At 54.6% G+C, this 26,554-nt stretch overlaps 1 protein-coding gene across 1 annotated transcript in view; it reads right to left on the minus strand.

Annotated features, from left to right (window-relative positions):
* LOC144489403 (hypoxia-inducible factor 1-alpha-like) overlaps positions 1 to 14,293 on the minus strand; it is a 48,885-nt gene extending 34,592 nt beyond the window's left edge. Inside the window, exons 1-5 of the mRNA XM_078207239.1 lie at positions 13,322 to 14,293; positions 11,549 to 11,697; positions 11,245 to 11,329; positions 3,389 to 3,498; positions 2,198 to 2,400 (exon numbers count right to left, since the gene is read on the minus strand). Of these exons, the coding sequence (XP_078063365.1) occupies positions 2,198 to 2,400; positions 3,389 to 3,498; positions 11,245 to 11,329; positions 11,549 to 11,697; positions 13,322 to 13,541 (767 nt within the window). The 5' untranslated portion in view covers positions 13,542 to 14,293. The remainder of the gene's footprint in view (positions 1 to 2,197; positions 2,401 to 3,388; positions 3,499 to 11,244; positions 11,330 to 11,548; positions 11,698 to 13,321) is intronic.
* Between the last annotated feature and the right edge of the window lie 12,261 nt (positions 14,294 to 26,554).

Raw genomic sequence — 26,554 nt, forward strand, 5'->3', positions numbered from 1 at the left:
TGTGTGAAGAAGTTCCTCCTCAACTCAGTCCTAAATCTGCTCCCCCTTATTTTGAGGCCATGCCCCCTAGTTCTAGTTTCACCCGCCAGTGGAAACAACCTCCCTGCTTCTATCTTATCTATTCCCTTCATAATCTTATACGTTTCTATAAGATCTCCCCTCATTCTTCTGAATTCCAATGAGTATAGCCCCAGTCTACTCAGTCTCTCCTCATAAACCAACCCTCTCAACTCCGGAATCAACCTAGTGAATCTCCTCTGCACCCCCTCCAGTGCCAGTATATCCTTTCTCAAGTAAGGAGACCAAAACTGTACACAGTACTCCAGGTGTGGCCTCACCAGCACCTTATACAGCTGCAACATAACCTCCCTGTTTTTAAACTCCATCCCTCTAGCAATGAAGGACAAAATTCCATTTGCCGCCTTCATTACCTGCTGCACCTGCAAACCAACTTTTTGCGATCCATACACAAGGACACCCAGGTCCCTCTGCACAGCAGCATGCTGCAATTTTTTACCATTTAAATAATAGTCCATTTTGCTGTTATTCCTACCAAAATGGATGACCTCACATTTACCAACATTGTACTCCATCTGCCAGATTCTCCCCACTCACTTAGACTATCTACATCCCTCTGCAGACTTTTGATGTTCCAATCGGAATGGTTTGTCCCTGTCGATTCTGTCCAGACCCCTCACAATTTTGAAAGCTTCAATCGGATCTCCTCTCAACCTCCTCTTACTCAAGAGGAACCATTATCTTCTTCAGGGAATCAATGGTTATGGGGAAAGGGCAGGAATGTGAGAAATATCGGATCAACCATGATCCAATTGAATGGGGGAGCAGCTCGAGGGGCCGCACGGCCTCCTCCTGTTCCTATTTCTTACGGTCTTATTCCCAACTTCTCCGATCTATCCATGTAAGGTTTACCAGGCTGACTCCGGGGACTGATGTATGAGGAGAGATTGACTAGGTTAGGATTGTTTTCACTGGAGTTCAGACAATGGGCGGCGCGGTGGTACAGTGGTTAACACTGCTGCCTCACAGCGCCAGGGACCCGGGTTCGATTCCCGGCTTGGGTCACTGTCTGTGTGGAGTTTGCACATTCTCCCCGTGTCTGCGTGGGTTTCCTCCCACAGTCCAAAGATGTGCGGGTTAGGTTGATTGGCCGTGCTAAATTGCCCCTTAGTGTCAGAGGGATTCGCAGGGTAAATACGTGGGGATACAGGGATAGGGCCTGGGTGGGATTGTTGTCTGTGTAGGTTCGATGGGCCGATTCTGCACTGTAGGGATTCTAATCTATGAATGAGGGGGGAACCTCATCGAGATTTATAAAATTCTAACAGGACTAGACAGGGCAGGTGCAGGGAGGATGTTCCCGATGGTGGGGGAGTCCAGAACCAGGGCTCACAGTCTGAGGATTCGGGGTAGACCATTTAGGACGGAGGTGAGGAGACATTTCTTCACCCGGTGAGCCTGTGGAATTCATTACCACAGGAAGTAGTTGATGCCAAAACATTGAATGTATTCAAGAGGCGGCTGGATATCGCACTTGGGGCGAATGAGATCAAAGGTTATGGGGAGAAAGCAGGATTAGGCTATTGAGTCAACAATGGGCGGCACGGTAGCACAGTGGTTAGCACTGCTGCTTCACAGCTCCAGGGTCCCGGGTTCGATTCCCGGCTCGGGTCACTGTCTGTGTGGAGTTTGCACATTCTCTTCGTGTCTGCGTGGGTTTCCTCCGGGTGCTCCGGTTTCCTCCCACAGTCCAAAGATGTGCGGGTTAGGTTGATTGGCCAGGTTAAAAATTGCCCCTTAGAGTCCTGGGATGTGTAGGTTGGAGGGATTAGCGGGTAAATATGTGGGGGTAGGGCCTGGGTGGGATTGTGGTCGGTGCAGACTCGATGGGCCGAATGGCCTCCTTCTGCACTGTAGGGTTTCTATGATTTCTATGAGTTGGATGATCAGCCATGATGGTGATGAATGGCGGAGCAGGCTCGAAGGGCCGAATGGCCTCCTCCTGCTCCTATCCCCTATGTTTCTATGTAACTGAAATCCCTCAGTCCTGCAACCATTCTCGTGAATCGTTCCTCACAACGCCGCCACATCCTTCCCAGAGTACGGCGCCCACAGCTGGATACAACTCACTGGTCCTTTCCCGGGTGTGTGTAAAGCTGCCGCTGATCTATTCCCTTACTTCTGGTCACAGTGAGTGAACTTCATGTCCAGACTGTGGTGACTCAGGAATGTCTTGCTGTCCAACGTCAGCTCAATGTTAGCCGGGTGCGGAATCGGTTCGCAGATCATCACCAGGAAGGACATTGGGAATTCTGGGAATTCGCAGTCGGCATTCTTGCTGCTCACCTCACACCTCCTCATGCGTCCCGTGCAGTGCAGAACCTGACAAGAGGCATCGAGTGAAACACTTCAGTTAAAGCTGTCTGCTCAATGTACGACCCTGAATTAACTCTTCCCCTGGCTCTCACCTGGAACTAAACACCGAACTGCAAACTTGAAGCAGATACTCGCCATCTGCTAACGCAACAGTCACCTGGACCCCAACAGGGTCAGCGCCCTTTGAACTTTACCCCAACAGGGTCAGCGCCCTTTGAACTTTACCCCAACAGGGTCAGCGCCCTTTGAACTTTACCCCAACAGGGTCAGCGCCCTTTGAACTGTTACCCCAGCACAGGGCCAGTGCCCTTTGAACTTTACTCCAGCGCAGGGTCAGTGCCCTTTGAACTGTACCCCAGCACAGGGTCAGCGCCCTTTGAACTGTACCCCAGCACAGCATCAGCGCCCTTTGAACTGTTACCCCAGCACAGGGTCAGTGCCCTTTGAACTCTACCCCAGCATAGGGTCAGTGCCCTTTGAACTGTACCCCAACATAGGGTCAGTGCCCTTTGAACTCTACCCCAACACAGGATCAGTGCCCTTTGAACTGTACCCTCCACAGAGTTAGTGCCCTTTGAACTGTACCCACCACAGAGTTAGTGCCCTTTGAACAGTACCCCAGCACAGGGTCAGTGCCCTTTGAACTGTACCCCAGCACAGGGTCAGTGCCCTTTGAACTCTACCCCAGCACAGGGTCAGTGCCCTTTGAACTCTACCCCAGCACAGGGTCAGTGCCCTTTGAACTGTACCCCAGCACTGGGTCAATGCCCTTTGAACTGTACCCCAGCACTGGGTCAATGCCCTTTGAACTGTACCCCAGCACTGGGTCAATGCCCTTTGAACTGTACCCCAGCACAGGGTCAGTGCCCTCTGCATGCTGGAACCTCTCTCCGTGTGTAAGTCAATGATTTGGGTGGGGGAGATAGACTGGAACCTGAGGCCCTGCTTAGGGCGTTGTCATGGTGATTGGTTTACTATCCGTTACGTTACTCACTTTCCAGGTTGCTGATTTGATGGCGACCGTGCGTCCGCGATTGGTCAGAGTGGATTTCATCCTCATGAAGAAATCTCTCTCTGCGTGAACATCATGTTTCATCGGCAAACCTACCGTCAGAAAGACCCAATCAGAGTGCAGCTTCATCACCAAACTGGAAACGTCACTTGGTCAGTGAGCGGCCGGTCAGCGAGCGGCTGGTCAGTGAGCGGCTGGTCAGTGAGTGGCTGGTCAGTGAATGGCTGGTCAGTGAGCGGCTGGTCAGTGAGCGGCTGGTCAGTGAGTGACTGGTCAATGAGCGGCTGGTCAGTGAGTGGGCTGGTCAGTGAGCGGCTGGTCAGTGAGTGGCTGGTCAGTGAATGGCTGGTCAGTGAGCGGCTGGTCAGTGAGCGGCTGGTCAGTGAGTGGGATGGTCAGTGAGTGGCTGGTCAGTGAGCGGCTGGTCAGTGAGCGGCTGGTCAGTGAGTGGGATGATCAGTGAGTGGCTGGTCAGTGAGCGGCTGGTCAGTGAGCGGCTGGTCAGTGAGCGGCTGGTCAGTGAACGGCTGGTCAGTGAGTGGGCTGGTCAGTGAGCGGCTGGGCAACGAGCGGCTGGTCAGTGAGCGGCTGGTCAGTGAGCGGCTGGTCAGTGAGCGGCTGGGCAACGAGCGGCTGGTCAGTGAGCGGCTGGTCAGCGAGCGGCTGGTCAGTGAGCGGCTGGTCAGTGAGCGGCTGGTCAGTGAGCGGCTGGTCAGTGAGCGGCTGTTCAGCGAGTGGATGGTCAGTGAGTGGATGGTCAGCGAGAGGTTGGTCAGCGAGCGGCTGGTCAGTGAGCGGCTGGTCAGTGAGCGGCTGGTCAGTGAGTGGATGGTCAGTGAGCGGCTGGTCAGTGAGTGGATGGTCAGTGAGCGGTTGGTCAGTGAGTGACTGGTCAGTGAGCGGTTGGTCAGTGAGCGGTTGGTCAGTGAGCGGTTGGGCAGTGAGCGGTTGGTCAGCGAGCGGCTGGTCAGTGAATGGCTGGTCAGCGAGCGGCTGGTCAGTGAGCGTCTGGTCAGTGAGCGGCTGGTCAGTGAGCGGCTGTTCAGCGAGTGGATGGTCAGTGAGTGGATGGTCAGCGAGAGGTTGGTCAGCGAGTGGCTGGTCAGTGAGCGGCTGGTCAGTGAGCGGCTGGTCAGTGAGTGGATGGTCAGTGAGCAGCTGGTCAGTGAGTGGATGGTCAGTGAGCGGTTGGTCAGTGAGCGGTTGGTCAGTGAGCGGTTGGTCAGTGAGCGGTTGGTCAGTGAGCGGTTGGGCAGTGAGTGGTTGGTCAGCGAGCGGCTGGTCAGTGAACGGCTGGTCAGTGAATGGCTGGTCAGTGAGCGTCTGGTCAGTGAGTGGCTGGTCAGTGAGTGGCTGGTCAATGAGCGGTTGGTCAGTGAGCGGTTGGTCAGTGAGCGGTGGTCAGTGAGCGGCTGGTCAGTGAGCAGCTGGTCAGTGAGCGGCTGGTTAGTGAGTGGGTTGGTCAGTGAGCAGCTGGTCAGTGAGCGGCTGGTCAGTGAGTGGCTGATCAGTGAGTGGATGGTCAGCGAGAGGTTGGTCAGCGAGCGGTTGGTCAGTGAGTGGCTGGTCAGTGAGCAGCTGGTCAGTGAGTGACTGGTCAGTGAGTGGTTGGTCAGTGAGCGGCTGGTCAGTGAGTGGATGGTCAGCGAGAGGTTGGTCAGCGAGCGGTTGGTCAGCGAGCGGCTGGTCAGTGAGCGGCTGGTCAGTGAGCGGGTTGGTCAGCGAGCGGCTGGTCAGTGAGCGGCTGGTCAGCGAGCGGGTTGGTCAGTGAGCGGCCGGTCAGCGAGCGGGTTGGTCAGTGAGCGGCCGGTCAGCGAGCGGCTGGTCAGTGAGCGGCTGTTCAGCGAGTGGATGGTCAGTGAGTGGCTGGTCAGTGAGTGACTGGTCAGTGAGCGGCTGGTCAGTGAGCGGCTGGTCAGTGAGTGGCTGGTCAGTGAACGGCTGGTCAGTGAATGGCTGGTCAGTGAGCGGCTGGTCAGTGAGCGGCTGGTCAGTGAATGGCTGGTCAGTGAGCTTGTTGGTCAGTGAGCGGCCGGTCAGCGAGCGGCTGGTCAGTGAGCGGCTGTTCAGCGAGTGGATGGTCAGTGAGTGGCTGGTCAGTGAGTGACTGGTCAGTGAGCGGCTGGTCAGTGAGCGGCTGGTCAGTGAGCGGCCGGTCAGTGAGCGGCTGGTCAGTGAGTGGCTGGTCAGCGAGCGGCTGGTCAGTGAGCAGCTGGTCAGTGAGCGGCTGGTCAGTGAGCGGTTGGTCAGTGAGTGGGTTGGTCAGTGAGCGGCTGGTCAGTGAGCGGCTGGTCAGTGAGCGGCTGGTCAGTGAGCGGCTGGTCAGTGAGTGGGTTGGTCAGCGAGCGGCTGGTCAGTGAGTGGGTTGGTAAGCGAGCGGCTGGTAAGTGAGCGGCTGGTCAGTGAGCGGCTGGTCAGTGAGCGGCTGGTCAGTGAGCGGCTGTTCAGCGAGTGGATGGTCAGTGAGTGGGCTGGTCAGTGAGCGGCTGGTCAGTGAGTGGCTGGTCAGTGAATGGCTGGTCAGTGAGCGGCTGGTCAGTGAGCGGCTGGTCAGTGAGTGGGATGGTCAGTGAGTGGCTGGTCAGTGAGCGGCTGGTCAGTGAGCGGCTGGTCAGTGAGTGGGATGATCAGTGAGTGGCTGGTCAGTGAGCGGCTGGTCAGTGAGCGGCTGGTCAGTGAGCGGCTGGTCAGTGAACGGCTGGTCAGTGAGTGGGCTGGTCAGTGAGCGGCTGGTCAGTGAGCGGCTGGGCAACGAGCGGCTGGTCAGTGAGCGGCTGGTCAGTGAGCGGCTGGTCAGTGAGCGGCTGGGCAACGAGCGGCTGGTCAGTGAGCGGCTGGTCAGCGAGCGGCTGGTCAGTGAGCGGCTGGTCAGTGAGCGGCTGGTCAGTGGGCGGCTGGTCAGTGAGCGGCTGTTCAGCGAGTGGATGGTCAGTGAGTGGATGGTCAGCGAGAGGTTGGTCAGCGAGCGGCTGGTCAGTGAGCGGCTGGTCAGTGAGCGGCTGGTCAGTGAGTGGATGGTCAGTGAGCGGCTGGTCAGTGAGTGGATGGTCAGTGAGCGGTTGGTCAGTGAGTGACTGGTCAGTGAGCGGTTGGTCAGTGAGCGGTTGGGCAGTGAGCGGTTGGTCAGCGAGCGGCTGGTCAGTGAATGGCTGGTCAGCGAGCGGCTGGTCAGTGAGCGTCTGGTCAGTGAGCGGCTGGTCAGTGAGCGGCTGTTCAGCGAGTGGATGGTCAGTGAGTGGATGGTCAGCGAGAGGTTGGTCAGCGAGTGGCTGGTCAGTGAGCGGCTGGTCAGTGAGCGGCTGGTCAGTGAGTGGATGGTCAGTGAGCAGCTGGTCAGTGAGTGGATGGTCAGTGAGCGGTTGGTCAGTGAGCGGTTGGTCAGTGAGCGGTTGGTCAGTGAGCGGTTGGTCAGTGAGCGGTTGGTCAGTGAGCGGTTGGGCAGTGAGTGGTTGGTCAGCGAGCGGCTGGTCAGTGAACGGCTGGTCAGTGAATGGCTGGTCAGTGAGCGTCTGGTCAGTGAGTGGCTGGTCAGTGAGTGGCTGGTCAATGAGCGGTTGGTCAGTGAGCGGTTGGTCAGTGAGCGGTGGTCAGTGAGCGGCTGGTCAGTGAGCAGCTGGTCAGTGAGCGGCTGGTTAGTGAGTGGGTTGGTCAGTGAGCAGCTGGTCAGTGAGCGGCTGGTCAGTGAGTGGCTGATCAGTGAGTGGATGGTCAGCGAGAGGTTGGTCAGCGAGCGGTTGGTCAGTGAGTGGCTGGTCAGTGAGCAGCTGGTCAGTGAGTGACTGGTCAGTGAGTGGTTGGTCAGTGAGCGGCTGGTCAGTGAGTGGATGGTCAGCGAGAGGTTGGTCAGCGAGCGGTTGGTCAGCGAGCGGCTGGTCAGTGAGCGGCTGGTCAGTGAGCGGGTTGGTCAGCGAGCGGCTGGTCAGTGAGCGGCTGGTCAGCGAGCGGGTTGGTCAGTGAGCGGCCGGTCAGCGAGCGGGTTGGTCAGTGAGCGGCCGGTCAGCGAGCGGCTGGTCAGTGAGCGGCTGTTCAGCGAGTGGATGGTCAGTGAGTGGCTGGTCAGTGAGTGGCTGGTCAGTGAGCGGCTGGTCAGTGAGCGGCTGGTCAGTGAGTGGCTGGTCAGTGAACGGCTGGTCAGTGAATGGCTGGTCAGTGAGTGGCTGGTCAGTGAGCGGCTGGTCAGTGAATGGCTGGTCAGTGAGCTTGTTGGTCAGTGAGCGGCCGGTCAGCGAGCGGCTGGTCAGTGAGCGGCTGTTCAGCGAGTGGATGGTCAGTGAGTGGCTGGTCAGTGAGTGACTGGTCAGTGAGCGGCTGGTCAGTGAGCGGCTGGTCAGTGAGCGGCCGGTCAGTGAGCGGCTGGTCAGTGAGTGGCTGGTCAGCGAGCGGCTGGTCAGTGAGCAGCTGGTCAGTGAGCGGCTGGTCAGTGAGCGGTTGGTCAGTGAGTGGGTTGGTCAGTGAGCGGCTGGTCAGTGAGCGGCTGGTCAGTGAGCGGCTGGTCAGTGAGCGGCTGGTCAGTGAGTGGGTTGGTCAGCGAGCGGCTGGTCAGCGAGCGGCTGGTAAGCGAGCGGCTGGTAAGTGAGCGGCTGGTCAGTGAGCGGCTGGTCAGTGAGCAGCTGGTCAGTGAGCGGCTGGTCAGTGAGTGGCTGGTCAGTGAACGGCTGGTCAGTGAATGGCTGGTCAGTGAGTGGCTGGTCAGTGAGCGGCTGGTCAGTGAATGGCTGGTCAGTGAGCTTGTTGGTCAGTGAGCGGCCGGTCAGCGAGCGGCTGGTCAGTGAGCGGCTGTTCAGCGAGTGGATGGTCAGTGAGTGGCTGGTCAGTGAGTGACTGGTCAGTGAGCGGCTGGTCAGTGAGCGGCTGGTCAGTGAGCGGCCGGTCAGTGAGCAGCTGGTCAGTGAGCGGCTGGTCAGTGAGTGGCTGGTCAGTGAACGGCTGGTCAGTGAATGGCTGGTCAGTGAGCGGCTGGTCAGTGAGCGGCTGGTCAGTGAATGGCTGGTCAGTGAGCTTGTTGGTCAGTGAGCGGCCGGTCAGCGAGCGGCTGGTCAGTGAGCGGCTGTTCAGCGAGTGGATGGTCAGTGAGTGGCTGGTCAGTGAGTGACTGGTCAGTGAGCGGCTGGTCAGTGAGCGGCTGGTCAGTGAGCGGCCGGTCAGTGAGCGGCTGGTCAGTGAGTGGCTGGTCAGTGAGCGGCCGGTCAGTGAGCAGCTGGTCAGTGAGCGGCTGGTCAGTGAGTGGCTGGTCAGTGAACGGCTGGTCAGTGAATGGCTGGTCAGTGAGCGGCTGGTCAGTGAGCGGCTGGTCAGTGAATGGCTGGTCAGTGAGCTTGTTGGTCAGTGAGCGGCCGGTCAGCGAGCGGCTGGTCAGTGAGCGGCTGTTCAGCGAGTGGATGGTCAGTGAGTGGCTGGTCAGTGAGTGACTGGTCAGTGAGCGGCTGGTCAGTGAGCGGCTGGTCAGTGAGCGGCCGGTCAGTGAGCGGCTGGTCAGTGAGTGGCTGGTCAGCGAGCAGCTGGTCAGTGAGCAGCTGGTCAGTGAGCGGCTGGTCAGTGAGCGGTTGGTCAGTGAGTGGGTTGGTCAGTGAGCGGCTGGTCAGTGAGCGGCTGGTCAGTGAGCGGCTGGTCAGTGAACGGCTGGTCAGTGAGTGGGTTGGTCAGCGAGCGGCTGGTCAGCGAGCGGCTGGTAAGTGAACGGCTGGTAAGTGAGCGGCTGGTCAGTGAGCAGCTGGTCAGTGAGCAGCTGGTCAGTGAGCGGCTGGTCAGTGAGTGGCTGGTCAGTGAACGGCTGGTCAGTGAATGGCTGGTCAGTGAGCGGCTGGTCAGTGAGCGGCTGGTCAGTGAATGGCTGGTCAGTGAGCGGCTGGTCAGTGAACGGCTGGTCAGTGAGTGGCTGGTCAGTGAGTGGCTGGTCAGTGAGCGGCTGGTCAGTGAGTGGCTGGTCAGTGAGCGGCTGGTCAGTGAACGGCTGGTCAGTGAGCGGCTGGTCAGTGAGCGGCTGGTCAGTGAGCGGCTGGTCAGTGAGCGGTTGGTCAGTGAACGGCTGGTCAGAGAGCGGCTGGTCAGTGAGTGGGTTGGTCAGCGAGCGGCTGGTCAGCGAGCGGCTGGTCAGTGAGTGGGTTGGTCAGCGAGCGGCTGGTCAGCGAGCGGCTGGTCAGAGAGCGGCTGGTCAGTGAGCGGCTGGTCAGCGAGCGGCTGGTCTGAGAGCGGCTGGTCAGTGAGTGGGTTGGTCAGCGAGCGGCTGGTCAGCGAGCGGCTGGTCAGTGAGCGGCTGGTCAGTGAGCGGCTGGTCAGTGAGTGGGTTGGTCAGCGTCAGTCAGTGCCTGGTTAGTTGAGTTATTATTCCACTCTGATAGCTCCCTCCCGTGACGTCTCTCCTTAGTCCCAGTTTAGGGAATGTTGGGAGGTGATGGGAGTTTCACCGCCTCCAGTTCTTCCCTCCCTGTCTCAGGGTCTGGTGAAGGCTGGAGAACCCGTCGCAGGGTCATCAGACACAACCTCACCATCGCTTCCAAGAAATGTATTTCCCGCAGTCCCCCTGGCACTCTCATCACTCAGTATCCCCACTGCCCCACTCCCCCCCCCCCCCCCCCCCGCCGCCCCCCCCCACACCCCCACTCCTCATTCCCCACTGCCCCACTCTCCATTCCGCACCCCCCGCCCCCCCTCCCACTCCCCCACTCTCCATTCCTTCTCCCCCCGCCGCCCCCCCCCTCCCCCACTCCTCATTCCCCACTCCCCACTCCCCCACTCTCCATTCCCCGCCCCCCCATTCCCCCACCCACTCCCCCACTTTTACAGATGCACCGTAGAAAGCATTCTTTCTGGTTGTATCACAGCTTGGTCTGGGCTCCTGCTCTGCCCAAGACCGCAAGGAACTACAAAAGGGTCGTGAATGTAGCCCAATCCATCACGCAAACCAGCCTCCCAACCATTGACTCCGTCTACACTTCCCGCTGCCTCGGCAAAGCAGCCAGCATAATCAAGGACCCCACGCACCCCGGACATTCTCTCTTCCACCTTCTTCCGTCGGGAAAAAGATACAAAAGTCTGAGGTCACGTACCGACCGACTCAAGAACAGCTTCTTCCCTGCTGCCGTCAGACTTTTGAATGGACCTACCTCGCATTAAGTTGACCTTTCTCTGCACCCTAGCTATGACTGTAACACTGCATTCTGCACTCTCTCCTTCCCTTCTCTATGAACGGTATGCTTTGTCTGTATGGCGCGCAAGAAACAATACTTTTCACTGTATCGCAATACATGTGACAATAATAAATCAAATCAAATCCATAGAATCCCTACAGCAGGAGGCCATTCGGCCCATCGAGTCTGCACCGACCACAATCCCACCAAGGCCCTATCCCCATAACCCCATGCATTTACCATGGCTAGTCCCTCTGACACTAAGGGGGAATTTACATGGCCAATCCACCCAACCTGCACATCTTTGGACACTAAGGGACAATTTAGCATGGCCAATCCCCCTAACCTACATATCTTTGGACACTAAGGGACAATTTAGCATGGCCAATCCCCCTAACCTACATATCTTTGGACACTAAGGGACAATTTAGCATGGCCAATCCCCCTAACCTACATATCTTTGGACACTAAGGGACAATTTAGCATGGCCAATCCCCCTAACCTACACATCTTTGGAGTGTGGGAGGAAACGGGGCACCTGGAAATCAAATCAAATCACTCCCCCGTACCCTCAATCTCCAGTACCCCCCCCACTCCCCTTCACTCCCCACTGCCCCCTCACCACCTCTCCCTGCCAACCCTCCCCCTCCCACTACCCCCCTGGCACCCTCCCATTGGGCAGGAATGGCTGGGGGTGGGGCTAATTGTTACCTGGTTGGGGCGTCACCAGATCCTTCAGCTCCTCCTCATCACAGGGGTGGACAAACTCGAAGACGCTGTGTCCAACCAGATCCAACTGTTCAACCACAGAGACAGAGGTTAGCTAAGCCCGGACATTTACACTCCTGAAACCCCCAATACACTCCCAATATCGCTCTGTATTATATCCCAGACATCCCGCAATGTTACATCCCAACATTGGAATCCAGAGACCCAGGGAGGCTGGCCATCCCAGGAAGCCGAGGGTCTGGACCTCCGCTGGGTTGTTAACCCTTCAGTCGCCACTTGCCATTACCTGGGTCAGTCCGAGATAGCTGTTGACGTTTTCCGACAGATAAACAATGTCTCCTTCCTCTGTTAGGACCATGACAAAGCCATCGAGGGCTCGGAGATAAAACCCATCGAACTGCCGGTCCGAATCAGCACAGGCTGGGCGCGTAGTCCCTGGAGATAGAGAGAGACCCAGTTAGTGCCCCTTACCCTGGGGGATACAGTGACCCAGTTAATGTCCCTTACCCTGGGGGATACAGTAACCCAGTTAGTGCCTCTTACCCTGGGGGATACAGTGACCCAGTTAGTGCCTCTTACCCTGGATAGAGAGACTCAGTTAATGTCCCTTACCCTGGGGGATACAGTGACCCAGTTAGTGCCTCTTACCCTGGGGGATACAGTGACCCAGTTAGTGCCTCTTACCCTGGGGGATACAGTGACCCAGTTAATGTCCCTTACCCTGGGGGATACAGTAACCCAGTTAGTGCCTCTTACCCTGGGGGATACAGTGACCCAGTTAATGTCCCTTACCCTGGGGGATACAGTAACCCAGTTAGTGCCTCTTACCCTGGATAGAAAGACCCAGTTAATGTCCCTTACACTGGGGGATACTGTGACCCAGCTAGTGCCCCTTACCCTGGATAGAGAGACCCCAGTTAGTGGCCCTTACTGACAATGTGGCGCTCCCTCAGCACTGACCCTCTGACAATGCGGCACTCCCCCAGTACTGACCCTCTGACAGTGCAGCATTCCCTCAGTACTGACCCTCTGACATTGCAGCACTCCCCCAGTACTGACCCTCTGACAGTGCGGCACTCCCTCAGTACTGACTCTCTGACAGTGCGGCACTCCCTCAGCACTGACCCTCTGATAGTGCGGCACTCCCTCAGCACTGACCCTCTGACAGTGCGGCACTCCCTCAGCACTGACCCTCCGACAGTGCGGCACTCCCTCAGCACTGACCCTCTGACATTGCGGCACTCCCTCAGCACTGACCCTCCGACAGTGCGGCACTCCCTCAGCACTGACCCTCTGACAGTGCGGCATTCCCTCAGCACTGACCCTCTGACAGTGCGGCACTCCCTCAGCACTGACCCTCTGACAGTGCGGCACTCCCTCAGCACTGACTGGTGAGGATATTAAGGGTCATGCAGCAGTGGAGGGTGGGGGTTGAGGGGGAGGGCGGGGGGGTGAGGGGTGGGAGTGAGGGGGGGAGGTGAGAGAAGTTAAGTGTCAGCTGTGACCTTATAGTCACTGCAGTTTGGAAAAGTGAGAGGGGGTCTCATAGAAACTTATAAAATTCTAACAGGGTTAGACAGGGTAGATTCAGAAAGAATGTTCCCAATGGTGGGGGGAGTGCAGAACTAGGGGGTCATAGTTTGAGGATAAGGGGTAAACCTTTTAGAACTGAGGCGAGGAGAAATTTCTTCACCCAGAGGGTGGTGAATGTGTGGAATTCACTCCCACAGAAAGTAGTTGAGGCCAAAACGTTGGGTGATTTCAAGAAGAAATGAGATATCGCTCTTGGGGCTAAAGGGATCAAGGGATTGTGGGGGAAGGGGGGAGATCAGGATATTGAATTTGATGATTAGCCATAATCAAAATGAATGGTGGAGCAGGCTTGAAGGGCCGAATGGCCTCCTCCTGCTTCCAGTTTCCATCTTTCTGAGTGGGAGGAGGGTGACGCCCCCCCCCCCCCCATTAGCATCCCCCCCACCCCGCCAGAGCACCCAGACAGAGCGCAGTGCCCCTCCCCCCCCCCCCCGCCCCACCACCCTCCCCCCCCTTCTGAGATTACCTGCCTCCAGGAGCCTCCTCAGCCTCAGGTAACCGATGGTGACCCTCATGATGGACGCCTTGTCCAGGTGGGAGATGACGGTGCGGGGCAGGGGCAGCTGCTGGCCCAGTTCGTACAGGACCTCCGTCTCTCTGCCCCGCCGGCTCCTGGCCGCGTCCCGCGACTTCTCCTTCCTCTGCTCGGCCACCCGGACCGGGGCTGCTCGGACCTCAGCGGCCATGACCCCTCCAGTCCCGCTGGCTCCGGCGGCCCGCGGAGGTGGGTGGGCGGGTGGGGACGGTGGCAAGAAAAGGCGACACCCCTCCCTCCCTCCCTCCCTCCCTCCCCCCCGCCCCCCCCCCCCGACCCTGGCCGAAACTCACTGGAGGGTTGGAAGGTCACTCGATGAACCTTGACCCGACCCCCGACCAGTATTGACAAAGCAAGGGTTCTGTCAGCCTAACACACTAGGCCCCTAATTGGAGCTTGGAGCCCCCCGTTGTTTCCTCAGGAGGCTCCGTGCAGCCTGTTCCAATTCGGAAACCTCTTCCTTTCGGTTTTCTGGACTTTTCTCAGAAGACCCTCAAGCAGCGAGTAGACCCTCTCTGTCGGATTGGGCCCCCCGACTGAAAATTCCAGTCACAAATTGCCCACGCTTGCAGGCTTCTCCCCCCGCCCCCCACCCCCCCCGCCGCCCCCTCAAGGTTAAGTTAACGGGAGATCGAAAGGGGCAACAAGGCGAGCTTGGCTTCTGTAGTCACCCAATCTCTTGTCGCAACTAAAGAGCAGTTGGTTCTCTCTCTCTCTCTTGTCTTTCTCTCTGTGCGTGTGTGTGTGTGTGTGTGATGAGGCTCCACCTCCTGTTTGTTTAGCAGGTCTCCCTCGGGGCGGGGGGAACTTGGCTTTTTGCCACACACTTAATAAACAATCCTGAGAACATTATGTTCGAAACTCCACCGACTGCCATTCATTATCTCCCAGCCAATGGCCTGTGCGGCCTCACAAACCACATGCCTGCCTCAATTAGTCCGCGGCAGCAACCCATTAACCCTTCGCTGGGGAGATTAGGCCGATTCTGCCGAGGAGCCCCCCCCCCCCCCTTGACTCCCAATATGGCCCCCCCTTTAGCCACATTCAACCTAATGCTTGGTTTCATTTTGTTTTGGGTGGTTCCCTTCTCTTTGTTTTGGGTGGGTTGGGGGGGGAGGGGGTTGCCCCTTTTAATCCGTCCCTCAGTTAATTTTTATTTAGTTTAAGTCTTTAGTCCAGGAGATCGACTCTCAATCCGGTCACCCTTCCATTCTAAAATTCCCATCCTTGTTTTCAAATCTCAAAAGTGGCCTCGCAGAACCTCCAGCCTCCCCACCCTCCCTCCACCTCACCCCCCCCCCACTCCCCCAACAACTCTCCACCTCTCCCTCCCACGTCGGGATCTCTGCGCTCCTCCAATTCCACCCAGACTTGCCAGCAAGGGGTTAAGTTCCACACTTTCCTCAGTTGCCTAAAGCCGCATGAACCCGTTCACCCGTTCCCCTGCTCCGCCCCCAACCCCTCCCTCCGCCAGCCACCAGTTTAAGAAGTGGATAGGGTCATCGAAACCAGCTGGAACTGGTTTGTGTACAGTCGGAGACTGGAATGTTCTATGAGCAGGATAATTGGCTGACAGAATCGACACAAACCGTGCCGGCCCTTAATTACCCTGCAGGCAAACTCAGCTTTTACACAAACAAACATTGCATCACCCCCCCCCCCCCCCCCCCCGCCAAACCCCCACCCATCCCGCGCCCCGAATCCTTGCGGGGGTGTCGGGGGGAAGGCAGCAAATTCCTCACACGGAGGAGACTGACACACACGCTTCTCAAATCTTCAACAATAACAACCGATACTTGCATCTCGCCTTTGGCACGATGGCCCAGCCCAGACACGATGGGCCAAAGGGCCTCCTTGCACACTGTGGGGCTCTCTGTGACTCGATCATTAAATATTCCAAGAGGCTTCATTCACCCAAGGTGTAATTAAACAAAGTACGAGACAGCGCGCATCCAGACAGATATTAGGGGGACAGTGGGCGGCACGGTAGCACAGTGGTTAGCACTGCTGCTTCACAGCTCCGGGGTCCCGGGTTCGATTCCCGGCTCGGGTCACTGTCTGTGTGGAGTTTGCACATTCTCCTCGTGTCTGCGTGAGTTTCCTCCGGGTGCTCCGGTTTCCTCCCACAGTCCAAAGATGTGCGGGTTAGGTTGATTGGCCAGGTTAAAAATTGCCCCTTAGAGTCCTGGGATGTATAGGTTAGAGGGATTAGCGGGTAAATATGTGGGGGTAGGGCCTGGGTGGGATTGTGGTCGGTGCAGACTCGATGGGCCGAATGGCCTCCTTCTGCACTGTAGGGTTTCTATGATTTCTATGATTTCTATGACAGGCGACCAAAAGCTCCGTCAAAGAGAGAGCTTTTAGAAACATAGAAACTAGAAGCAGGAGGAGGCCATTCGGCCCCCCGAGCCTGCTCTCCCATTCACCTTGATCATGGCCGATCATCGAATTCAAAATTGGAAATTTATTTATTAGTGTCACAAGTAGGCTTACATTAACGCTGCAATGAAAATCCCGTGGTCACCACACCCCGGCGTCTCTTCAATATCCTGATCTCCGCCCCGCCCATATCTCCATATCCCTTGATCCCTTTAGCCCCAAGATCTATTAATTTCTCTTTGAGCTAATTTCTCTTTGAAATCACACAATGTTTTGGCCTCAACTACTTTCTGTGGTAGTGAATTCCACACATTCAAAGTTTATTTATTAGTGTCACAAGTGCGGCTTACATTAACACTGCAGTGAAGTTACTGTGAAAATCCCCTAGTTGCCACACGCCGGTACCTGTTCGGGTACGTTGAGGGAGGATTCTTAGCATGGCCAATGCACCCTAACCAGCATGTCTTTGGACTGTGGGAGAAAACCGGAGCACCCGGAGGAAACCCACGCAGACATGGGGAGAACGTGCAAACTCCGCACAGTGACCCAAGCCGGGAATCGAACCCGGGTCCCTGGCACTGTGAGGCAGCAGTGCTAATCACCGTGCCACCGTGCCTCCCACCACCCTCTGGGTGAAAAAATGTCTCCTCACCTCAGTTCTAAAAGGTTTACCCCTTATCCTCAAACTATGACCTCGAGTTCTGGACTATTCGGAACATTCTGAATCTACCCTGTCTAACCCTGTTAGAATTGATAAGTTTCTATGAGATCCCCTCTCACTCTTCTAAACTCCAGTGAATATAATCCTAACCGACTTAGTCTTTTAAGGAGCGTCTCAGGCTATTGAGTTGGATGATCAGCCATGATGGTGATGAATGGCGGAGCAGACTTGAAGGGCCGAATGGCCTCCTCCTGCCCCTATTTTCTATGTTAAAGGAGGAAACAGAGAGGTTTAGGGAGGGAATTCCAGAGCTTGGGCCCCAGGCAGCTGAAGGCGCGGCCGCCGATTGTGGAGTGATTATAATCGGGGATGCTCAAAGGGCAGAATTGGAGGAACGCAGAGATCTTGGGGAGTTGGGGCTGGAGAAGGTTACAGAGATAGGGAGGGGGTGTAGGGGCTGGAGTAGGTTACAGAGATAGGGAGGGGGTGTAGGGGCTGGAGGAGGTTACAGAGATAGGGAGGGGGTGTAGGGGCTGGAGGAGGTTACAGAGATAGGGAGGGGGTGTAGAGGCTGGAGTAGGTTACAGAGATAGGGAGGAGTGTAGGGGCTGGTGGTGGTTACAGAGATAGGGAGGGGGTGTAGGGGCTTGGAGTAGGTTACAGAGATAGGGAGGAGTGTCGGGGCTGGAGGAGGTTACAGAGATAGGGGTGTAGGGGCTGGAGGAGGTTACAGAGATAGGGAGGGGTGTAGGGGCTGGAGGAGGTTACAGAGATAGGGAGGGGGTGTAGGGACTGGAGGAGGTTACAGAGATAGAGAGGGTTGTAGGGTTGGCGGAGGGAACAGAGATAGAGAGGGGTGTAGGAGCTGGAGCAGAGATAGGGAGCATTGTGGGGCTGGAGGAGGTTACAGAGATAGGGAGGGGTGTAGGGGCTGGAGGAGGTTACAGAGATAGGGAGGGGTGTCGGGGCTGGTGAAGGTTAGAGAGATAGAGAGGGGTGTAGGGGGCTGGAGGAGGTTACAGAGATAGGGAGGGGTGTAGGGCTGGTGAAGGTTAGAGAGATAGAGAGGGGTGCAGGGGGCTGGAGGAGGTTACAGAGATAGAGAGGGGTGTAGGGGGCTGGAGGAGGTTACAGAGATAGGGAGGGTTGTAGGGGTTGGAGGAGGTTATAGAGATAGGGAGCATTGTGGGGCTGGAGGGGGTTACAGAGATAGGGAGGGGGTGTAGGGGATGGAGGAGATTACAGAGATAGGGAGGGGATGTAGGGGCTGGAGGAGGTTACAGTGATAGGGAGGGTTGTAGGGGGCTGGAGGAGGTTACAGAGATAGGGAGGGTTGTAGGGGGCTGGAGGAGGTTACAGAGATAGGGAGGGGATGTAGGGGCTGGAGGAGGTTACAGTGATAGGGAGGGTTGTAGGGGGCTGGAGGAGGTTACAAAGATAGGGACGAGGTGTGGGGGCTGGAGGAGGTTACCGATAGTGAAGAGGGCACAGAGGGGTAGAAGAGTTTTGGATATACGGATAGTGGAATGTGGGAAAGCAGCCAGGAGGGTGCTGGAATGGCCAAGTCTCGCAGTAGCAAAGGATGATGGTAAAATTTATACGTTTCTATGAGATCCCCTCTCACTCTTCTAAACTCCAGTGAATATAATCCTAACCAACTTAGTCTCTCCTCATATGACAGACCTGCCATCCCAGGAATCAGCCTGGTAAACCTTCGCTGCACTCCCTCTATAGCAAGGACATCCTTCCTCAGATAAGGAGACCAAAACTGCACACAATACTCCAGGTGTGGCCTCACCAACACCCTATACAATTGCAGCAAAACATCCCTTTTCAAACAGAGGTTTGACTCTGGACTGAAAACAATAAAAATAAAGCTAAAGTTTATTTATTAGTAACAAGTAAGGCTTATATTAACAGTGCAATGAAGTTACTGTGAAATTAACCAAGTCACCACACTCCGGTGCCTGTTCGGGTCAATGCACCCTAACCAGCACGTCTTTCAGACTGTGGGAGGAAACCGGAGCACCCGGAGGAAACCCACGCCGACATGGAGAGAATGTGCAAACTCCACACAGACAGTGATCCCAAGCCGGGAATCGAACCTGGGTCCCTGGCGCTGTGAGGCAGCAGTGCTAACCACTGTGCCACCGTGCCGCCCCTACTGAACCAGATGGGTTTTTCCGACAATGGTTGCATGGTCATCAGTAGATTCTTAATTCCGGATATTTTATATTGAATTCAAATTCCACCATCTGCCCGTGGCGGGATTCGAACCCGGGTCCCCGGAACATTGGCTGAATTTCTGGATTAATAGTCGAGCGATAATACCACTGGGCCATCGCCTCCTGGGAGGATAGACACATGCGCTGAAAGAGCGCCAAGTTTGATTTGGGATTGGGGTTTGGGAAGCAGCGGTGTTGAGACGCGGAGCTGTGATCTCGCTGTAACCTCCATCACTCGCGCTGTTGTTCGGTGAGCTTTCCTGCCGTTATTTATTTACGCTCTTATTTTGTGGTCTGGCTCCAGCAAGTAGAGGCAGCAAACATTCTTTGGGTGGGTTGATGTTGTTGGTAAATGTTTTAAAAAGATGTTTAGCCTCGGACGGAATGCACAGAATGTGAAAGGAAGATTTAAAATAATATTTTTACGATTTTGCCATGGCAACTAATTCCAGCAAAATACTGTGTTCATTTACAACGAGGTGGATGTTAGTGTCTGGAATAAATTTGGATTTTGCGATATATATTAAACAGTTTTTATCCCAATTTTAGGAGTCTTCCTGATGTTCCTTGTCTAACTCGGCAAGTTCAAACGCTTCAGGAAAGTCTAATCCCTTAAGATGGCAAATGCAAATCTCTTTTAAGCTGCTGGGAACTATCTCTCCCTCCACTCCCCCTCTCCCCTACCCCTATCCTCACCCCCCCCTCCACTCCCCCTCTCCCCCTCTCCCCTCCCCCTTATCCTCACCCTCCCTCCACTCCCCCTCTCCCCCCTCCCCTCCATCTTCCCCTTTCCCTCCCCCTCTCCTCCTTCGTCCCCTTCACCCTTCCCCCTCTCCTCTTCTCCTCCTCTCCCTCTCCCCTCTCCCCAACCCCTCCCCCTTTCACCTTCCCCCTTCCCCCTCCCCCTCCTTTCCCCCTCCCTTCCCCCTCCCCTCCCCCTCTTCCCCCTTCCCTCTCCCTCTTCCCCCTCCCCTCCCCCTCCCTTGCCCCTCCCTTCCCCTCCCCCTTTCCCCACCCTCCTCCCCTCCCCCTCACCCCCTAACCCCATTCCCTTTCCTCCTCCCCTCTCCCTCTCCCCTTCCCCTCTCCTCTCTCCCTTTACCCACCCCCCCTCCCCTCCCTCCTCTCCCCTCCCTCCTCTCCCCTCCCTCCTCTCCCCTCCCCCTCTCCCCTCCCCCTCTCCCCTCCCCCTCTCCCCTCCCCCTCTCCCCTCCCTCCTCTCCCCTCCCCCTCCCCATCCCTTTCCTCCACTCCTGTGTCTGTGTGGATTTCCTCCGGGTGCTCCGGTTTCCTCCCACAGTCCGAAAGACGTGCTGGTTAGGTGGATTGGCCATGCTAAATTCTCCCTCAGTGTACTCGAACAGGTGACTAGGGGATTTTCACAGTAACTTCATTGCGGTGTTAATGTAAGGCTTACTTGTGACACTAATAAATAAACTTAAACTTTTCCTCTCCTTCTCCCCTCCTTACCCCTTCTAATATCCCTCCCTCACCTCCTTGTGCAGAGACAACAGAACTGTTGTGCCGACGCATAAAAATATTTGATTGATTGCTGTCGGAGAAAAATTATATTTTGTAGGAAATCTGAAAAGGATGGGGCATTGAAACGGTGGTTCGGGTCCTCCTGCGTCCCGCTGGGGCCTGCGGAGATGGCTCCGCTAAAGGCCGATGGCTGATGCTCCCATCGGGAGTTCCAGCGCAGTTTTTCAGGATAGGTTTGGGAGGGAATGAACGGACTGAGTTTTCAGAGACCATGTAGAACCCCAACAAACACGGCTTCATTCAACATACGCGAGGGAGAGCAGAACCCGTGGCTGTAACTACAGCTTGCTTCCGAGCTACTCTACTAATCATCGGTTCTGACATACTCTTATACTTTTTCGCGTTACAAAACGCATTTCGATTAGGTCACCAGATTGTCACTTTAAATTTGTTGAAGTTCTGTTTTGATCACATTATGCTGATCCATTGTCCGGTGTGCTTTAGCTTTAATCATTTTCTCGACATATCCTGTCTACCTGTTTACAATATCAAAGCGTTGTATGAACGGTATGCTTTGTTTGTATAGTGCGCAAGAAACAATACTTTTCACTGAAGGCTAACACATGTGAGAATAATAAATCGAATCAAAATCAAACTGATTTCGATGGTGTGTTAATTGTCTTCCTGATACTGGATTAGTTTTCTAGAGGCACAATGCCTCCTTCGGACTTTTTGGAGCCTTGGTGAGTGCTATCAATTCTTTTATTGTTGCTGTAACCTCGGAACGATCTCACCTAGGGTGTGACTATGTTCGTGTTGTCTGGGATGCGGTAATTTGTCATGTCTCCCTGCAGTGAGTGTGAATAATACAGTCAGGCCATCTGCTTAACCCTTTCCTTTCCTTCCTCCACTGCTGCAGCCCACACTCCCTGGGTTTGCCCGACTACAGCAGGTAAGCGCGGAAATATTTCTTTTATTTCTGGTGACCTGCAGCTTTCCGCCAGCGATCGGAAGCTACGGGCTGATGTTGAATCCCAAAAGTTGTGACGTGTCGAACTGGTGCTGCTCCGACAGTTTGCTACACAGACAAAGCATACCGTTCATACAACACTTTGATATTGTAAACAGGTAGACAGGATATGTCCAGAAAACGATTAAAGCTAAAACACACAGGACAATGGATCAGCATAATGTGATCAAAACAGAACTTTAACAAATTCAAAGTAACAATCTGATGACCTAATCGAAATGTATAAGAATATGTCAGGATCAATAATTAGCAGAGCAGCTCGGGAGCAAGCTATAGTTACAGCCACGAGCTCTGCTCTCCCTCATGCGTGTTGAATAAAGCCGTTTTTTTGTTGAAGCTTCACTGGAACATCGCAGCAGGCCAAGGACAGACATGTGGGTGTGAGAGCAAGGTGCGGAGTTAAAATGACAGTGACAGGAATGTTGACGCTGTGCTTGCGGACTGAGTGAAGGTGTTCCGCAAAGCGGGTGACCCAGTCTGCGTTTGGCCTCCCCGATCCTGTGCCTGCTTAGCCCTGTTTGCTCCAACAATGCAAAGACTTCATTTTAAGATATTTCTGCCTGTGCAACTCACTCTGTTAAGCTGAACAATTGTAGCTGGCTTGACTACATGTGGAATCAGAAGGCATGATGGGTTAGCTTAAAAACTGTCTGCATTCCTGAAGGGTACACAACGCAGGCAAACAACAGCAGCTGCAAGGATTGTTGGAGACAGTCTGCGAAAAACACTTCCAATAACGAGACAAGGGTTGAAATATAGTTTGGATTTTAAAACGTTTCAGTTCAGTTCAGAACAGATCCAGGGTCTGGCTGCGAAATCAGTCTCCAAGTTCACTTTGCTTTGCTTCTGTTACGCTAACTTTTTAAAAGTTCTTTTCAACAAAAGAAAACCATTTTAAAATTCGCTGTCCCCTTGTCTGTTCAGATGCGGACTGGGCGGCGCGGTAGCACAGTGGTTAGCACTGCTGCTTCACAGCTCCAGGGATCTGGGTTCGATTCCCGGCTTGGGTCACTGTCTGCTTCCTTCTCCCCTATGTATTCTATGAACGGTATGCACGTTTACCACGTGTCTGCGTGGGTTTCCGGGTGCTCCGGTTTCCTCCCACAGTCCGAAAGGCGAGCTGGTTAGGGTGCATTGGCCGTGCTAAATTCTCCCTCAGTGTACCCGAACAGGTGCCGGAGTGTGGCGACTCGGGGATTTTCACAGTAACTTCATTGCAGTGTTAATGTAAGCCTTACTTGTGACTCGAATAAATGAACTTTACTTTTTAATTGTGAGGGAAGGTGTTGATTTGATTTGATTTATTATTGTCACATGTATTGGGATACAGTGAAAAGTATTGCTTCTTGTGTGTTATACAGACAAAGCATACCGTTCATAGAATACATAAGGGAGAAGGAAAGGAGAGGGCGCAGAATATAGCATTACAGTCATAGCTAAGGTGTAGAGAAAGATAAACTTAATCACCAAGTGAAGGAGCAGCGCTATACAGACAAAGCACACTGTTCATAGAGAAGGAAAGGAGAGGGTGCAGAATGTAGTGTTACAGTCATAGCTAGGGTGTAGAGAAAGATCAACTTAATCCGAGGTAGGTCCATTCAAAAGGGGCTGAGGACAGCAGTGTGATATAGCACTGGATCAGGGTGTGACAGAGGGAGTGGTCCCTGCGGAATACCGCTGAGGGCGGGGGTCGGTGGGGGAGGGGTGGGAGAGACATGTTACGTGGCAACATTGAGATGGAGCTGCTGGAATTGGCGGAGGATTACACGCCAACATCACTCTCGGATAATGTCACCAGAGGCAACATTTCAACAAATAATTCAGCAAATAACAGAGTAAAGCTCCCTCTACACTATCCCCCATCAAACACTCCCAGGACAGGTACAGCACGGGGTTAGATACAGAGTAAAGCTCCCTCTACACTATCCCCCATCAAACACTCCCAGGACAGGTACAGCACGGGGTTAGATACAGAGTAAAGCTCCCTCTACACTGTCCCCCATCAAACACTCCCAGGACAGGTACAGCACGGGGTTAGATACAGAGTAAAGCTCCCTCTACACTGTCCCCCATCAAACACTCCCAGGACAGGTACAGCACGGGGTTAGACACAGAGTAAAGCTCCCTCTACACTGTCCCCCATCAAACACTCCCAGGACAGGGACAGCACGGGGTTAGATACAGAGTAAAGCTCCCTCTACACTGTCCCCATCAAACACGATGTGGAGATGCCGGCGTTGGACTGGGGTGAACACAGTAAGAAGTCTCACAACCCCAGGTTAAAGTCCAACAGGTTTATTTGGTAGCAAATACCATAAGCTTTCGGAGCTCTGCTCCACATCATGGCTACCATCGACACCGCAAACTGCCGGCTCCAAGTGGAGAGGATCTCCTAGAAGATCACGCATATCGACACAGACATCAAGTTTCTACAAACATGCAAGAAAGCAGGGCATTCTAATCAGTATTCTGTAACTTGATTTCTGTGTCTCTGTGCGCTGTTTGAGAGCACATTTCCACTCCAGCTGACGAAGGAGCAGCGCTCTGAAAGCTTATGGTATTTGCTACCAAATAAACCTGTTGGACTTTAACCTGGTGTTGTGAGCCATCAAACACTCCCAGGACATGTACAGCACGGGGTTTGATACAGAGTAAAGCTCCCTCTACACTGTCCCCATCAAACACTCCCAGGATAGGTACAGCACGGGGTTAGATACAGAGTAAAGCTCCCTCTACACTGTCCCCCATCAAACACTCCCAGGACAGGTACAGCACGGGGTTAGATACAGAGTAAAGCTCCCTCTACACTGTCCCCCATCAAACACTCCCAGGACAGGTACAGCACGGGGTTAGATACAGAGTAAAGCTCCCTCTACACTGTCCCCCTCAAACACTCCCAGGACAGGTATCGCGCGGGGTTAGATACAGGGTAAAGCTCCCTCTACACTGTCCCCATCAAACACTCCCAGGACAGGTATCGCGCGGGGTTAGATACAGGGTAAAGCTCCCTCTACACTGTTCCCATCAAACACTCCCAGGACAGGTACAGCACGGGGTTAGATACAGAGTAAAGCTCCCTCTACACTGTCTCCATCAAACACTCCCAGGACAGGTACAGCACGGGGTTAGATACAGAGTAAAGCTCCCTCTACACTGTCCCCATCAAACACTCCCAGGACAGGTACAGCACGGGGTTAGATACAGAGTAAAGCTCCCTCTACACTGTCCCCCCCATCAAACACTCCCAGGACAGGTACAGCACGGGGTTAGATACAGAGTAAAGCTCCCTCTACACTGTCCCCCATCAAACACTCCCAGGGCAGGTACAGCACGGGGTTAGATACAGAGTAAAGCTCCCTCTACACTGTCCCCCATCAAACACTCCCAGGACAGGTACAGCACGGGGTTAGATACAGAGTAAAGCTCCCTCTACGCTGTCCCCATCAAACATTCCCAGGACAGGTACAGCACGGGGTTAGATACAGAGTAAAGCTCCCTCTACACTGTCCCCCTCAAACACTCCCAGGACAGGTATCGCGCGGGGTTAGATACAGGGTAAAGCTCCCTCTACACTGTCCCCATCAAACACTCCCAGGACAGATATCGCGCGGGGTTAGATACAGGGTAAAGCTCCCTCTACACTGTCCCCCATCAAACACTCCCAGGACAGGTATCGCGCGGGGTTAGATACAGGGTAAAGCTCCCTCTACACTGTCCCTATCAAACACTCCCAGGACAGGTATCGCGCGGGGTTAGATACAGAGTAAAGCTCCCTCTACACTGTCCCCATCAAACACTCCCAGGACAGGTACAGCACGGGGTTAGATACAGAGTAAAGCTCCCTCTACACTGTCCCCATCAAACACTCCCAGGACAGGTATCGCGCGGGGTTAGATACAGAGTAAAGCTCCCTCTACACTGTCCCCCATCAGCTACAGCACGGGGTTAGATACAGAGTAAAATTCTCGGTGTGAGTGCTGAGGGTTTGGGTGTATTGTTGATTGCAGCAATGGTGGCTGCAGACAGGCGCATTGTTTAAACTCTCTGGAATCCAGATCTGGTTCACAGCGACAGACTCAGTCAGATACTCGCTGCCACTAACAGTCTGAACCCGTTGGCCTTCCGCTCTGGCACTGTGTCGGATTTCTGTCCCTCCCACAGCCAGGTCCCCGGTTACCAAACACCGCCCAGATCAGTGTGAACCGAACCCTGGAGGCTCCGAGACGTGACCTCTCACCCACTTTCCCTGCCTCCCCTCACGTGTGACAGCTCTGACTCTCTCTGCGACTCGGCTGGAACATTAAACCCAGTGACCTCTCCTGTTCGAGAATCAGACACTCCCCTTCCTGCCTCTGCGCACTTACCGCTGATCAGAGAGTCACAGAGTCACACAGAGCAGGAATGGCCATTCGGCCCGTCGAGTCCGCACCGACAATAACTACCACTAAAGTCGCAGTCCTCCCATTTTCCTGCGTTGGTGTCCCTGAAGTATCTATCCTTCCCCCACCTCCCCCTCCTCTGATTTCTCACATACTTTCTGCCTCTCGACCAGCCGAGTGTTAGCGTTTACATGTACACTGAGTGTAATAAATTCTCGGAGGCAGAAGCCCCTTCACCAAAATTCCTTTATTTACAATTCCGACAGCAGTGCACAGAGTGCTCGCAGTCGGCAGTCTACCTCCGGAAGTGCCAGAGGAACTGACACGCCCGGTTAAAGACAAGGAAAAGACTCCCTGATTGGCCCATCAATTGACTCCGTAATCAGGGAGTTCGTATCCCAAACGGCCAACCTCACTGGCCTGATTGAAGTCATTACACTGAAGCCACACACCGTCCTCCCTCTCTCAACTTCACTGGTACAGAATTGTCTGATTGCTTACCCAACGTCTTGGCTCGTGAAGACTAAACCCAGTGACCTCTCCAGTTAGAGAATCAGACACTCCCTTTCCTGTCTCTGCACACTTACCACTGATGTGGAGATGCCGGCGTTGGACTGGGGTAAACACAGTAAGAAGTTTAACAACACCAGGTTAAAGTCCAACAGGTTTATTTGGTAGCAAAAGCCACACTATAAGTCACGTAGAGCCACTCTGATATTCGGGTAAGCGTTCTCCAAGGCGGCCTTCGCGACACACGACAGCGCAGAGTCGCTGAGCAGAAACTGATAGCCAAGTTCCGCACACACGAGGACGGCCTCAACCGGGATATTGGGTTCATGTCACACTATTTGTAACCCTCACAGAGTTTCACTGGCTGTCTTGTCTGGAGACAATACACATCTTTTTAGCCTGTCTTGATGCTCTCTCCACTCACGTTGTTTTGTTTCTTAAAGACTTGATTAGTTGTAAGTATTCGCATTCCAACCATTATTCATGTAAATTGAGTTT

This window comes from Mustelus asterias, unplaced genomic scaffold (genome assembly GCF_964213995.1).
Source record: "Mustelus asterias unplaced genomic scaffold, sMusAst1.hap1.1 HAP1_SCAFFOLD_2150, whole genome shotgun sequence".
NCBI lineage: Eukaryota > Metazoa > Chordata > Chondrichthyes > Carcharhiniformes > Triakidae > Mustelus > Mustelus asterias.